The 16,579-nt window shown below is 33.4% G+C and overlaps 2 protein-coding genes across 2 annotated transcripts in view; one reads left to right on the forward strand and one right to left on the reverse strand.

Moving 5' to 3' along the window:
- LOC133329583 (bifunctional phosphoribosylaminoimidazole carboxylase/phosphoribosylaminoimidazole succinocarboxamide synthetase) overlaps positions 1-12,869 on the forward strand; it is a 74,316-nt gene extending 61,447 nt beyond the window's left edge. The window contains exons 2-7 of the mRNA XM_061538054.1: positions 2,766-2,781; positions 2,851-3,054; positions 3,126-3,270; positions 4,863-4,975; positions 5,049-5,174; positions 12,185-12,869. Coding sequence (XP_061394038.1) covers positions 2,772-2,781; positions 2,851-3,054; positions 3,126-3,270; positions 4,863-4,975; positions 5,049-5,174; positions 12,185-12,864 — 1,278 coding nt within the window. The 5' untranslated portion in view covers positions 2,766-2,771 and the 3' untranslated portion in view covers positions 12,865-12,869. The remainder of the gene's footprint in view (positions 1-2,765; positions 2,782-2,850; positions 3,055-3,125; positions 3,271-4,862; positions 4,976-5,048; positions 5,175-12,184) is intronic.
- LOC133329588 (neuronal acetylcholine receptor subunit alpha-2-like) lies at positions 8,627-9,925 on the reverse strand. Its single transcript, XM_061538060.1, has one exon. The coding sequence runs from the start codon at positions 9,923-9,925 to the stop codon at positions 8,627-8,629; it is 1,299 nt and encodes a 432-aa protein (XP_061394044.1).
- Positions 12,870-16,579: the final 3,710 nt, after the last annotated feature.

Genomic DNA, 16,579 nt, shown 5'->3' on the forward strand with positions numbered 1-16,579 from the left:
AATTCTGTAGTCTATTAAGAGAATTAGGTTTAGATGTTATAGAATTACCACCCGACGATGAACTGCCGTATAGCGTTTTTGTGGAGACATCTGTTGTTATATGCAATGGTGTTGCATTAATTGCCAAATCTGAAGATCCAATGAGACAGAAAGAGGTAAATATTGGAAACCACAAAAATTATATCAAAATACATAAGAGACTGTGCATTTTGTTTTCTTCCAATAATATAGGCTAATAGTATGGCAATAACTTTGAAAAAGGAATTAGATATACCAGTTGAGGTGATCGATAATCCAAATGCACAACTACATGGTGGTGATGTATTATTTACAGGTAATTTTCAATTTTATTTGCCGTAGAAAAACATATTAATTTAATTTATATTTAAAGGTAGAGAATTTTTTGTTGGAATTTCAAATTTTACAAATGAAGATGGGGCCAGAGCTGTTGCAACCACATTTCCCGAGTATCCAGTAACACCAATTAAGGCAAGTTTAAATATATAAGGCTCTCTGCATTACGAAGATATTAAAATTAAAAATGCATTTATTTACAGGTGGGCGGCCCAAAACCTTTAAAGTATTATGTCTCAATGGCGGGACCTGATGTATTAAGTGTGAGCAATAGCAATATTTGTCAGGAAATTGTTAAACGCATGGAACGTGAGGCCAGCTTTAAGTATTTAAAAATCACCTTACCAGAGGAACATGCCAGCAATATGTTATATATAAACGGTACACTGGTACACCGTTCACCTGAAGAAATATTAGAATCGTATAAGGTACAATTGCACATTGTTTAAAACAGTTATTGAAATCAAAATTAATGATTTTTTTTTCTAGATAATAAAGGACAAAATTGATATCCCTTCACGCAATATAAATATTAGTGAATTTAGCCAGTTTTCAACTGGCCTAACATCGGCCTGTGTATTATTGAGACGTTGGAAGTCCATACGAAGCATTTAAGCTTATTTTGACAAATGGACCAATTTTCACTTCGAATATAGGCAAATCAATTCCATTAACGTTGACATTAAATCTTCTTCCGTAGATTAATTAATTGCAATAGCTAATTATAAATAGAATAGTCTATAAAAGTACTACATATGCACTGTTAACATTTTATAAATTGATCCTTTGATCAAACGTTTGAACGCAGAATTTTCTATAGATTTAATATTAAAATAGTTTAGTGAAATATAATAAATATACAATATTGCACACACGCAGAAATTTTTCTTCAATATACAATTTATCGTATTTATACAAATTATATAGTGTTTTTGATTTTGTATTATTTTCGTATCGATAATATTTATGTTTTGTTAAATGACTCTTTTATATACAAACAATAATAAAATGCATTTAAATATATATAGTATGTTTGCAATGTAAGTTGTATTATGAAATTTTTAATTCCATTTTGTTAATCGAACAGCAATCTGTTGGTATTCAAAAAAAAAAAAAAAAAAAAAAGATTGTTCCTTAACATACTGATTTTAATTACACACTTTACTGTGTAAAACTGAATTTTGTACGAAATATCAACCCAATAAACAATACACATATTACATATGAATTCAGATTTTTAATTTATGGTTTTCTATATGAATTTTCCTCCAATTTAGGAAATATTTTGATTGATAAACAAAAATAGGCTTCAGTATATTCCAATAAAACCTGAATTATATGATAATTATACCTCGATATAAACAGTTTCGAAAAATCGCAACGAAATGAATATAACAATAAAATGACGAAATGAAAGAAGTATCACGATGTTGATGTAGTTTGAAGCATATCTGTCTGCACCAGACAAGAGAAATATAATGCTTAAATATGATATTTTATTGTTTTTGTCTTTTTAGTATTGTTAACTAGTTTTTTTTTATCAATAGATCTGGTTCAACACTGTGCACAGTGAGATAAGTGGTATAAGATGTAAACAAGCTAACAAAATCGCTTAGTAATATGATGTTATGTTAAATAAACTTGCGTCTGTAATAAAATCGGGGACAACAACAACCTACGATGGGCTGACGGCAACAGTAGGGTTGCTAACACAACAACAATAATATAAAAACAAATGAACCGAAGCAGACACACACCGCATGATAAGAAACATAATAAACAAAAATATTTGTTAAAATTTAAAGAAGATCAATAATAAAAACAAGCAACGGCCATAGACCGCAAGCCAATCACCAGCCAAACCAAACCATTAGCAAAAAACCGGCATGGAGAAGAGAGCGTATAGTAAATTATATTAAACTCTCCCCATTAATTGGCGAGGAGACTCAGTGGAAAGCAAGAGAATAGTTCTCCAGTAGAGATGCCAACATTATTGTTTTGCCATCGGACTGAAAATTAAAAATAAAATTATTTTTGTTATATTTATTTAAATAAATTTTAATTCTAGAAACAAATAATGTCGATTTTTTATTGATAGATAACAAAACTAATTTTAAGATTTACAATTTTAAACTAAAATTGTAAAATTAATATATTACTATGTGTTATTCCAATGAGACCACATGTTAAATAGCATGACAACGTTGGCATCCCTATTCCTAAAGGACGTTGTTGTTGTGTTAACATTATGTTGGAAATGATTGTGGGGGTAAATAACAAGCCAGCCATTCACAAGACATCTGGATCAGTCTGTTTTCAGCGTTTCGAGTTTTCAATTCGTAAACAGTCTAGCCGGGTATTTCTTTAGACACAAACACGTGTTGGAGTATTATAAAAAAACAATTTAAAATATCATAATGAGTAAAGGTTGGTTCGGGAAAATATAGATCTTTTTAGGTGTGACTTTCATAATAATTAATTCCAACTTATCTTCAGTTGAAGGATATACACTTGGTGCCTTAATTATTGAGGGCAAGACCAAACAAGTCTTTGATTTACCCGAACATCCTGGCAATTGTTTGATATTGAGCAAGGATCGCATTACTGCTGGAGACGGTGCTCGTGCCCATGACTTGGCAGGAAAAGCTGAAATATCTAATTCCACAAATGGTCAAGTCTTTCAAATACTCAATGCTGCAGGTGTGTACTATAATTTAGTATCTGGTTATATTTTATATTATTTATTTGCATTTATATACTTTAATGTGTAGGCATTCATACTGCCTACGTAAAACAGGCTGGTCCAAAGGCATTCATTGCCAAGAAATGTGCAATGATACCCATTGAATGGGTAACCAGACGTTTGGCAACTGGTTCATTTTTGAAACGTAATCCTGGAGTTCCAGAGGGTTATCGGTAAGTTAATGATTATTGCATGTTATTTTCAAGGTCACTTGTACTATAGGTACATAATAACAAATGATAAGTCGATCGTGTTTAAGAAACATTGATTTATTTTTAAGTTAGCATCAAATTACTAATATTTATAATAATTGATAGTTTTTGATGTTACCGAAATAAATACAGACTATTGCAATCTAATACTTATTACTAAAATACAATCAAACTTTGTGAATTTTTTACCGGTTGTCATAAAGGTGTAGAAATTCATAATATGTACTAAGGCGTAAAAATAATATTTTTCCACAGCCTCCTTCGTTTCCTTATTCTTAAAAATAGCAAACAATTTAACGAAATTTTAGATAGGTGACACAATATTATTTTACTCTTCAATTTTCTACTAGATAGGAATACTTCAGATTCAGATTGGCTCGTGATGAATTTTTATTACAGTACGTTTACTTTTTGAATTTTTCTAGTAAATATTTTGGATGAACTCTTCATCAATATAAAAGTATTTTCAATCGTTTTTACAAATAAGTTGTAGGATATTTAAAGAAAAATCTTTAACCAGAGCATTAAAAGAAGACGATTTAACCCAACTAGGAACTACCAGAATAAAGAACATGTAGAGATAATTTTTACATATATGCTATTGTTCAATTATAACGATTGAACATTCAACCACAATAACGTGGATTTGTTGTCCTTTAAAAACTAAGGAAGCTAAATTGTACCAAGTTCGCTAATTATAACAATATAAATAAAAAGTTTGATTTTTATATTATTTTATATTGGGAGATATATCCACCATCGAACTTAACTTGATTGTATTTAAAAGATACATTTCAAAAATGTATGTGGCTTCTAAATCAATGAGTATTGCTAGTGCCGGTCTGGGCAGCATTGTAGGTGAGCGATTGTATAAGATTTTTTGTCTTTTCCATAGAATAACATTTAAAATAGCATTGGGCATTTCCAGGGACCTGATTAATCTACTCATAGAAGTCTTTGTTCGGATATATAATTAAGATGTGTCAAATATAACCTTAACCGTTTGTTATTACTCATTTATTGTTTGGTTACAGAACTTGCGTAACACACTTTTCAAATAAATATATAAATGCAATGTGAATATTCTCGCATTAAACAGTAATTGTAAAATTGTCTTAAAATGCAATTTTGATAATGAACTAGGCGAAATGTTATCAGCTACGTCAGTGACCTTATGATTACCCCCCAGTAAATTTTTTAATGATGAAATCTATAAACATCACAAATTCGTATCAAGCAATAAATTCACCGAATCAGAGGTAATGGAATATGTTGCATTTACAGTAGTAATAACATGACAACAAGTAAATATTATTAACAAAAACTACATAGTAATGTAATTTTTAGTTTAAAAAGTATTCAAATTGCAAAAAGAGAGATACTAAATTAACACTAATACATATTATTTAATGTAGACAGATTTATATGGTGTACAATTGCATAATTTTGGGTTGATATATACAGTGATTGTCCATTAATAAGTCTTAGTTTTAGAATAAGAAGTAGTTGTTATTATACAAAATTTTTTTCTAACACATAAAATCTATTAACAGCTTCTCACCACCCAAACAAGAAACATTTTTCAAGGATGATGCTAATCACGATCCACAATGGTCCGATGAACAAATTATTTCCGCCAAATTTAACTTCAACGGTGTTGAAATTGGTAACTACTACTTTGTCTATTAAGAAAGTTACAAAATATTATTTATTCGTAAAAAAACAAAATATTTTTATAGGCAAAGATGAAGTCGACATCATCAAGAAAACAACAGTTTTGGTATTTGAAATTTTGGAAAGAGCTTGGGCTACTAAAAACTGTGCTCTTATCGATATGAAAATTGAATTTGGCGTCGATGAAGAGGGTATGTATATTTTTAGTTTATTTATTTATTTATGTCAGTTGTGAATTTAACGGTTACATTGATTTTACTTAAAATACGCATTTTTCATAGGCGTTTACATTACTCCTAAGCTGTTTTTTGATATTAAAATGTTTAGCCGATTGTTACAGTACACTTTTCGAATATAATATTTTTGTATAACCCGCATATGACATTGTTCGATTTTTATTCTATTTATTATATATATTCTTTTTATTATAACTTGCGAAATATGAACATATTGCATATAATTTAAATTCAATTCTATAAAATGAAGTGTTCTTGTCAAAATCTTAAAATATTGGTAATAAATAATAAGTTGGGTGGAAGCTGTGATGGTGGTAATGTAGAAAAATGGGTAAAAAAGGGTTGAAGCCAACGAGTTTTTTGTGTTCGTTCCTGATTTGTGGCTAAACTACACAACGCACGCATATGTGATCTGTGACTAAGTTGAAGAATACCCCATGGACAATGTGGTTCTAATGTATGATTTTTTGATATAATCACTGCATCCAACCAAAACGGATGCTGACATTTTGACATCTTCGTTTAGTGTATAGCTCATGAATGTGCTCACCGTAGCTTCTTTGCAGACGAAAATTTGGTGCGTAAGTTTTTATAAAAAACATATTTTTTGAGTCTAAAATTAAGAAAGTCCATTCAAATTCCGTGGAACCCCGCGTGATTTTAGTTTTTTTACGTGCCGGATCTAATGAGCCCATCCATGTTCAATTCCGCACAATAAAACGGCGGATATAGGTACCTTGAATGTGGGAAAAAACTGCAAAAACTTATTTTGACAAATTCGCGAATGTAATCGCGTTTTTCTTCGAATTGATTTCACATACATTCATTCTTGTGTTATCATATTCGCGAATTTGTGTGAAAATAGGTCAAAAATATATCGATACGCGAATAATATGCGTATTTTATCCAAAATCGTTTGTGGAGGCACATCCGCGGTTCTTAACCGATCCTTTTAAAATAGGTGTTCTTTTGTGTATTTTCATAGGAGATTACTGAAATCGGATGCGCATAAAAATCGTATCCAAGTTGCGACATTTTTAGGTTTTTTTGCATAGTAAAGTGCATCGAGCGACACCCTTTGGCCGCTTAATGAAACCTCGAAAAATGCATAATTATTGGAAGATATTGATTCGGTTTATACGAAAACCGCATGCGCATCAACTAATTTCAACTAATACGCGAACTGTATTCTTTTTAATGTTGATCATTTTCATATACTGTAACTGCAATATATTTTTTTATTTTTAAAGTCAAAACTCTTAACAGAGGAATCTACCGATATTTAACAATCATCTAAAAGAATTTGTAGAAGAAATCGTCACGTGTTGTATAAGATCTAGACTAAACCGTATTATCTTAACCATACCAAAAAGTCAAAAATTAAAAAAACATTTTTGTGGCTATTCAAAAATTAATTTATTTTTTTGTCGATATCTTCATGCTTTTATTTGTTTTTCGCGACTATTAAACCGTATTTCAATGTGATTTGACTAGTATGCAAAGAAAGCAAATGTGTTTAACCATTTGTCAAGAAATTCGCAAATTACAACAAATAGGATTGAATTTAATTTATATTTGAAATACAAGATTTAAAACCGCTATAACTTTTGTGCGCAGCATCCGAATTTGTGAACGCGAACAGATTTTGAATCAGCATATTTTCTGTCTGGTGCGCACGATAACTCTCGAAGGCAGCAACCGATTTCATTAAAACTTTGCACATGTTAATGTTTCTTCCAAACTTAGTTTAATTTCGAAGATGGGGAATATAGGCCCACTTCTTCTGGTACCTCCCACACAAAATGGTCAAAATTGTGCTAAAAATTAATTTTATAATAACATGCAAACGGACAATTCTATTTTAACGAAACTTGGTACGATATATTATCTTGACAAAGCCTAGATCAAGTTTGGTCTACTCTTTCTGGTACCTCCCCCACAGAGGGTCAAATTTTGCAATATTTATAATACCAATATCAAGCTAATGGAATGTCCGTTTTGAACCAAACTTTGCACAACCTATTACCTTTACCAATCCTAGATTGAGTTTGGTACCACCCTCACAAAATGGTCAAAATTGTGCTATAAATTAGTTTTATAATAAAATGCAAACGGACTATCCGATTTTAATGAAACTTTATACAACCAATTATCTTGTTCAAGCATATATCAATTAGGAAGATAGGACCGATTGGTCCACTCCATTTATGGGGGAGGTACTCCATAAATGGTAAAAATTTTCAATATTTTTAAATCCAATATCTGGCGAATGGAATGTCCGATGTGAACCAAACTTTGAACAACCCATTACCTTTACGAAGTCTAGATTAAGCCCAAAGATGGGACCCATTGGTCTACACCTTCTGAAAGCTCCCCCACGAATGGTCAAAATTTTCAAAATTTTTAAATGCAATATCAGGCGTATGGAATGTCATATTTCAACCAAACCTTGCACACCTATTATATTTACCAACCCTATATCAAGTCCGAAGATGGGACCCAGTAGTCCACTCCTTCCGCTACCTCCTTTTAATATTTAAAACTGAAAACTCTCTCAATCCGTACATATATGCGCCTGTCTGTCCGTTTAAATGTCATCTCTGTCGCCCATAAAATTTTTGATCCTATCTATGTTGATTAACTATGTCCGACTGCCTGTCCGTCTGTTGACTGTAAGTTGGTAATTTGGTACCCTTTAATATTTTGGGAATATTTTAAGATATTTCAGAATTGGATGTATTTATATATATATTTGTTTGAATCTTATTGTTCTAATATCGTTTCATGATCAGGTATATTATTAATATAATAAGTATTATAAAGATTTCGACTAATTTGCCAGTAATTTCATATTTTGACTTCACATTCGGGGGTAAAAGAATAAATGGTTAAACCAATTTTTGGGAAACGTTTTCAATGTAAGTCAGAGATAGATGTGTATGGATCCTGTTACAGATTTAATAGGGTTCAAAGCATCGAATTTATATTATTGAAAGAAATCAATACAACATTTACCTTAAATTTCAGCAAATATCCTGTCAATATATATTTATGTATTGATAATTGAAAAGTACCACATAGTATCTAAAATCATATGCTTACCTTTTCAGTAGACAATTATATCACAATACCTAAACGCACCTCTACAAAACATATTTTAGTAAATATTGATGTTTTTGAAAGTTTATCATAGATGTATTACTCACGTGTCAGGAAGACAGGGTGAATACCCCCAAATCTTATATTGATATAGTTGATCTTACCTTTGCAACATAATCAACACTACTAGACACTTTGGGCATTTTTCTCAGTCAAAACTTTGTTTATTTACATATGTACTGGTATGGAATATAGATTTTATAATAGAATTTTTCTTGTTGATTGTGTGATGCCATATTTTCGATCCTCTACACAGAATAGGCAATGGCCAGAATAATAAATATGAGACAGTACAATAGGAAACAAATGCGATCAACTGCAGTTGCTAATAGAATCCAATCGAATTGTAACGATCTCGGTGTGTGATTGGACGAATTAAACATGGCGATATCATTGGTGGTCTCAACCGGTTCATCGTAGACATGCTCTCCCAATTCCTTGGTACCATTATTCAATAGAGTTTGTGGTTCGGCTTCTAGCGAGAATTCACTCAGCAGTAAAATACGTCCTAAGACCCCATTGAGGATATTTCTAAGAAATTGAGGTACACGTTGCTTGTGTTTGGCAGTGGATAGATATAGCACTATAACCGATACCACTGTCGATATGCTAAGCAGCAATAAACTGGCACTGTAGAATAGGACCACCAGGGGAGTATTTTCCGCCAATATGGGCAACATCTGGGCAAAGTACATAAGAAAGGCGGCAATGATGACAATCAAAACGGCATTGAGTAAAATTTTCTCTCCCATTTGTGGGGGTAACCAGAAAATTGCTAGGCACATTAGTATAATGCAGGATGCTGGGGTGAAAATGACTGTCGTATACATAGACGAATATCGTTGTAGTGTAAAGCTGTACTCGATATAGTTGTAGAATTCTTCACTATTGTAGGTCGCCTGTGCATCAATAATATCCCATTCCGTGGATTTGACCAAATCCTTGTAGTCTATACTCTCCTTAAAGTCGAGGAATTTCGCATCGATTGTAGTCAAAGTCCAGGTACCCACTTTCAGTTTACATGTTTGCTGATCATAGGGCCACAATTTAAGATTTAAATTACAGTAGGCGGTATAAACCACGGGAGGCACCCATAGGAAACTGCCATCATAGCTGAGCATTGCCTGTGTATCGCCCACATAATCACCTTCACTGCCAGCGCTATTGAACAATGTTATGTCCGGTTTCCACACCTCCTTGGCACGTATATGCAATGTGGTTATATTGTCAAAAAATTCCGGCTTCCATGTCCTTCCACCGTCCCTCCAGCGCATATTAATCCAGCCATGCAGCGTCATCCTGCCCTTCAATTCGTCGATATCGATATAGTTGACGGATATGCCCAATGTAATATTTGTCCGCTGTGTGGGTGTAACCATGGGGTGCGCACTCTTATCATAATTCGTAAACAGTTGTACACGCAAAAGGTCCATTGTGCTGATATTCCACGAGGCATTTCCGTCCTCAGTGCATGCAGCAAGCTGAATTATTGCCACCACAAACAGGGTGAGTGCGATGGTGGCACGGTGACGACAGGAAGTAAACATGTTCGTACTACTGGCGACTTCTCTCTTATCACAATAGCGAATTTATTTTCTTTAGTTTGTCTACGACGAAAACGTGGCAACGAAAAAATAATCCAGAATTGTTTGCGGCGATTTTAAAAACCGCTCAATGCCCACAGAAACTGTAACTGGTGTTATGTGTAGGAGATTCAAAATGAAACTGCGAGTCCACTTTCATAAATTACATTTAAGAAGCTGGCGATTATAACGGCTGTGGCAAGACCCGAACATTGTAGATTACTGCCGCTTATTTATCGAATTAAATTCTTTGTCCAGATTTGAGCGCATTTATTTGTATTGTACGAGTGAGTTGGGTTCATTCAATTTATCTTTCATTTTTTTTTATTATTTTTGTCATTCTTTTCTTAATAATTTATTTGTGGGGGTTTTAGAAATTGAGGTTTTTTTATTTGTGTATAGTAATGAAAGACTGCGGTTCTTTGGATTTCGGCTTAGGATTTATGTACAAAAAATTCCTTAGAGAATGTGTGGGGAGGTGACAATTGATATTATTGGGATAATTTTGTGGCTAAGTTATTTATTCAGTAGTCAAAAAAATATGGAAAGATTAACATAAAGAAACCACAGGAATAATGATTAATATTGAATAATATTTAATCGTAAAAGAAATGTAACACTTTTCAAAGTACGAGCTAAAAATATAGTAACATCCGACTATCCCGTTCCATAACAAATTTAAAGTTGGAAGAAATATATGTATAGGAATCTGTTGAAGTCTAGAACGATTTTAAACACTAATGTCATGATATGGATCCAAAATTATTTTTGCAATGATTTCTGAAATATTAAATGGAATTTATATAAAAAATATTTCAAATTGAACTGTACTGTGATATATATTCAAATTATCAAATTAAAACTGCTTCGATTTTAATATGTGGATACAAAGGTGGTATAATTATTACAATGTATGGCATAGCTACCAAAATCAAAAGTTTGTTATGGATTAAACAAACACTTATTGGCATTCCCTACTTCCTTTTTAGCGTTTTTAGTTATGTATTAAAATGTAAAATAAACAGTAAGTGTGTTGCATATGTTTTTTTTTTATATTTGATAGAAGAAGCCACTAACTACAGAGTTGCTTTTTTGTTATTCACCTCAAGTTGTCCTACCTTGCATACTTTTAGGCAAAGTGGTTATTTTTAGGGTGCAAAAGCAGGGTTGTATTGGAAATTATTTCGATTTAGCACAGGATTTCTAGCAAATCAAGATATTAGCTGTGTTTGGTTACTTTTTTAGTAACATTTACACAGTAAGTTCTATTTTAGAGAGTAAGCCGGTTTTATTCCATTTTGCAATAATACTGAGAAAAGTAAACTGACAACATCCAGCAAGTATTTTGCAAAATATCACGCAATTTCACTTAAGGTGGTTGAAATTTACTATTAAAGGAATGAAATTCGTAAAATAACAAAAATGTTTTTCGACTTTGGATAACATTTAAAATTAACAGCTGATTGAAATACATCGAATTTTGCTGGGTAAATATTACTAGAAGAAATTTAGCCAGTAACATTTAGTAAGTTCTCAGCGTAGAACTGTCAAATAGCTCTCCCCTTCCGCTCTCTCTTACTGGATTTTGGTGTAAACACACAACATCCAGTAACATTTGGTAAAAATGTTTACCAAATATCGAGAAGACAGACGCAGCTATTGAGTTGATTTATTCAGCACAATCGACTCGATTTATAAATCGAGATATCAAATTCTAGCGGTTTAGACTAGTATTAAAATTTAATGGATTTGTCAGATGTTATTTGTTTACGTATACATACACATTTCACTGCTTTCACAATTCCTGTGGTAATTTTTCAATCAATATTTTCAAAACTTTTTTGTGATGAATTCCTCTCCATTAGTTCAGAAATGCATAAAAATGTTGTATTAATATAAAATAATTTTTAATAAAATGCAAAAAAACAAATAAATATTTCTGCAGCTTACATATTTTTTAGACAGTTATTTTGAAATTGAACTAATTTTAAAGCCTACTTCAAGGATTTCGAGCAAATCGAGATATTGAGTGGATTTGGTATGGTAAATCGGGGATACTTCAATTAAATCGAGATTCACGTCACGTCGATTCACGTCATCGCGATTAAGCAATAATCTTAACACGCATTTTATTTATCGGACATTTTCTTCATTTTCTTCATTATATATTCAAATTAAAACGACACAATTTTAATTGTTTTAATTTCCTTCTTTATATTGCAGGTCAAATTATATTGGCTGACATTATCGATTCGGATTCGTGGCGTTTGTGGCCTGCCGGTGATAAACGTCTTATGGTCGACAAAGATGTTTATCGCAAGTGTGCCACCGTTACAGACGAGTCCTTGGACACAGTTATTCGCAATTATACCTGGACAAATGAACAGCTCAAGACGATTATTCCCAAATCCGATCATTTGGTTGTGATTTTAATGGGCAGTGCCTCAGACAGCGAACATTGTGAAAAAATTGCCAAACACTGCAAATCATTTGGCTTGAACACCGAATTGCGTGTTACCTCGGCTCACAAGGGTACCGAAGAGACATTACGTATCTTACGTGAATATGAAGGTCGTTTGAATAATCTGATTTTCATTGCTGTGGCTGGACGTTCTAATGGTTTGGGACCAGTTTTATCGGCCAACACCCCTTATCCAGTTATCAATTGTCCACCCCTTAAGGCCGAAGACAAGTCATTGGATGTTTGGTCCAGTTTAAATGTACCCTCGGGTTTGGGTTGCCCCACTGTCGTATATCCAGAAACTGCCGCCCTACATGCAGCACAAATTTTGGGTCTTCACAACTTTATGATTTGGTCTAAATTGCGTACAAAACAATTGTTGAATTATACCGCACTGAAGGTGGCTGATAAGAAAATGCGTGGTGTGCGTAATGTTGAGTAAATCGATTGATCTGTTTGCCATAATATTCACATATTGATGAATTCGTTAATTCTGTTAATTATACATGCATAAATACATACATATATTCCTTCCGATGTTTTGTTTAAAAAAGACAATATTTTCAAATAAAATATAAAAAGTTTTTATAAAAAAATGTCGATTTTTTCTACGGGGTATCATTTGAGATTTTCGATACTCGGGGTTTACACATGCAACTTTTTTAAGTAGAGTTGCCCAGTTCATAGAAGAGAGAGGCATAAAAAGTGAAAAGGGGGAAGAAATTCAAAAGAGAGAGAAGAAATTCGAAAAGAGCTGCTTAAAAAAGTTGCATGTGTAAACCCAGGCATAACAGCCCAATTTTTCTATCAGAAAGATTTTTTATATTCCGTATATATACACTTTTGAAACCTCGAAACAAATAACCCTTAATTCGAGATCAATGGTGGGCAAAATGTCACTTAAAAAATTGTTAAGGAAGATAAAAACATTAATTATTCTGCGGAACTTAATTATTTTTATATTTTTAAAACATGAATAACATCCCAGGAAGTTAACAAAATAAATTCATCAAAAAAAATGTTGCATCAACGCTGGTGTGCAAGTCTGCCCAACTATGTTCGAGATAATGACGCGGGCAATTAGCATTAGTGGTTCCAGAGATATAGGTCGACAAATAGATAAAAATCGTGGTAACGCCTTACGATTGTTCTACATCTAACATAATGAAATATATAAGGGAGCCCCGCACACAATTGTGTCATGGTAGAAGGTTAGGTCGAAAAAAGGCGTGGTCAAGCCCGACGACATGTCCAAAAGTCAATCAATGCCGGCTGAGCGCTCTAGTGCTGGAGATAACTTGAGATTAGTTTCTGCATACTTCTAGAAATTCGGTATTCATTACAAAGTCATTCAGGTCTTGAATAGTATTATTTCGCAATAATTTGTCAAAGCTGGGCAGAAGTATGAAAAGGTTTGTCAAAGCTGGGCAGAGGTATGAAAAATGTTCTTCTCTTGCTCTGCAGATGCTGTTTCTGTTTACCTACATCTAAATCACTAATGCACAAAGTAGTACGATAGCGGTGGTTGCTTAAAGCGTATTCAGATTCTAACTCTAACTCGATTTCAACGAAACTTGCCAGAGATTAATTTATATTAACTTCAGTACATTGTACAAAATTGTGTACCAAGCTTGGGTCTATAATATATAAGAAAGATATATAGGGACTTGGTGCACCATTTACATAAAATCGGAGCAAAATATATATGGGAGCTATATCTAAATCTGAACCAATTTTTCCCAATTTCAATGGGCCAATTCGGATTGGAACATAAACAGACTCACAAAGTGAACCAATTGCCAAAAGGAACGTGTCTATCTCGTTTCCTTTTGCCTGGTGAAGGGTATAATGGCATGAAGTTCGAGCGGGCAGAACTTTTTATCCATCATGAGGTGGACATTCAAAACAGCTAAAATCACCAGAAATTGTTTTTATTCTCTTTTTCTTACAAAATTATATAAATACCCTCATTGTCCATTATTTTGAGGGTACAAACAGTGCTTCATCACTTGTTCTTATCATTCCTATAAGAAATACCCTTTCTCTTGAGATGTAACTCAACAGCAAAGTAAGTGGCCATGCATGCTGTGTGCATTCTTTTACGGATGAATGCCTCCAAAAGGAATATTTGTAAATAAATCATGGCAGTGCAGTTGGGAATGCCGAAGTAAATGCGATAAGGCAGGTAAATATAATGGAATGTAAACATATTTTAACGAGGACCACATCGATAATTTTGGAAAATTATTTAAAATTGCAGTTTAACATGAAACACTACACATATTCATCCCGAACTCCGCAAATTGGTACTTCAATTTATTTTTTTAACGTGGTTCTGGCCGATATTAGATATTTTCGGCCCGAAGCAACTTAACGACTATGGAAGTAATGGTGCCATATATATTGTATATTGTACTATTTACTATGTAATAAGACAATTATTATTTTCTGCTGATTAAATTTGGCCATTTAAAATTTGCAAGTATGTTATCTCTGTTTCCCCAAAAATCACTATTTATTGCACTTATTCCGGCAATGATGACTACACAAATATCAATGACCTGCAAAGTTCTTTGCGTTTTCAATGCAGCCTCGTTGTCTTCCGGCTCATAACAAGTTCTGCGCATTGTTATGCATCGCTACCATTGGAGATGTCCATAGAGGTCCACTGCACTTTGATGTCGAGGAACCTTGTTTTTTCTTTGGCGGGAAACCGTTATTATATCGTGGTATTAGTTATGGTGATAAAAAACGACAACAACAACAGCAACAAATATTTGTATCTTGTGACATCGTGTTGGGATTCTGCGTGCGTGTAAGAGGAATGGTTCTGATGCAAGTCACAGTATTTTAGAAAGGCTGTTTGGAGTGCCATCGCACACCATCACATTTGTGGCAGCAATGGCCTTAAAAATAAAAAAAACTGGCTGTTTTGCAAAATTTGCAGAGCAAACCGACTTGAGCCTAGAATAAAGTGGAGACGAGTTTGGTCTACATATTACATAGTGTATTTAATCCAGCAATCAATTCGTGCCCAATGGGAATTGTGGCAGTTGGACCTCTGGATGGTCTCTGTATGAATGATATTCAGATTTCCAGATAAACAGGTCCATAAAGCTGTCATAGACTAATGAATGTACAGACGACGAAATGAACTCACCAGTCCTCCCTGAATTGAGTCTGCTGAATGCGCTACTCAATTTTAAATCGTGATTTATTTAAATGTTTGAACCTTTTAAATTGGAATGCCACTAAATATAGTTTGTTTTAAACAAAAACTATATCCTCATATAAAAACATTAAAGAAAAATAGGCTATTTTCCCCAAAAAACGTCTTTAAAAATTTTTGAGTTTTTTGTTTTGAGTCACTTGACCGCGCAATTTTTGAGTATTTCGTCGTCTATATCTTCATTAGTCTATGAAGCTGTTCATCCGTCTCTTTTCCTCAAAATCCGTCTCTTTTCCTCAATCTTTTTGGTGATGAGCTCTCAGTAACGCTCACACACATTAACTCTCAATTTTGATCTACACAACACTGATCACTTTTACCATTGGACCTCTAACTCCAGATCACGAAGATCTCTCCTGAGTGTCTGAACATAAAGTTTAGTTAGTTAAAAACTCATTAATATGATAAAATAGAGTCATAAAAAAAGACGCTGTTGCAGTTGTCATGAGGTAAGTAGGGTCTCCTTATCAAGCTCTATGCCGACAAGTTGTTGTGAAATAACAGAATGTAGAGGTTACTCCATATTGGGGAATTCCCTGTTTACTATAGGGGTCATCAACTTCCTAATTTTGAATTCCACAAATTTTGCTTCCAGCGTTTTAAACACGGTCGAAGGTTGATATTTTCGAACAACTTGACATGGACGGCCTTCGATAGACCAAGTGCAATGGAAATTGCGCGCAATACCGAATTTTAGGCTTAAGAAAATTGATTCTCAGTGACAGAAGTAAAATAAGCATGTACGATTCACCTCTGCCTGCTTCCATCCTTTCCAGGCTTCAGTAACGGAACCAGACTGATGTTAAGTACTCGACTCGGCGTTTATCCAGCTTCTTAAGCAACTTCATAGAAATTTGTTGGGATGATTTAGCGTTATTGATGACATCTGCAACAACTTCCTTCGTAAATTGTGAAGATGCATCCTCGG

The sequence above is a fragment of the Musca vetustissima genome, unplaced genomic scaffold, assembly GCF_032173495.1.
Source record: "Musca vetustissima isolate MV318-11 ecotype Yass unplaced genomic scaffold, APGP_CSIRO_Mvet_v1 utg3953, whole genome shotgun sequence".
NCBI lineage: Eukaryota > Metazoa > Arthropoda > Insecta > Diptera > Muscidae > Musca > Musca vetustissima.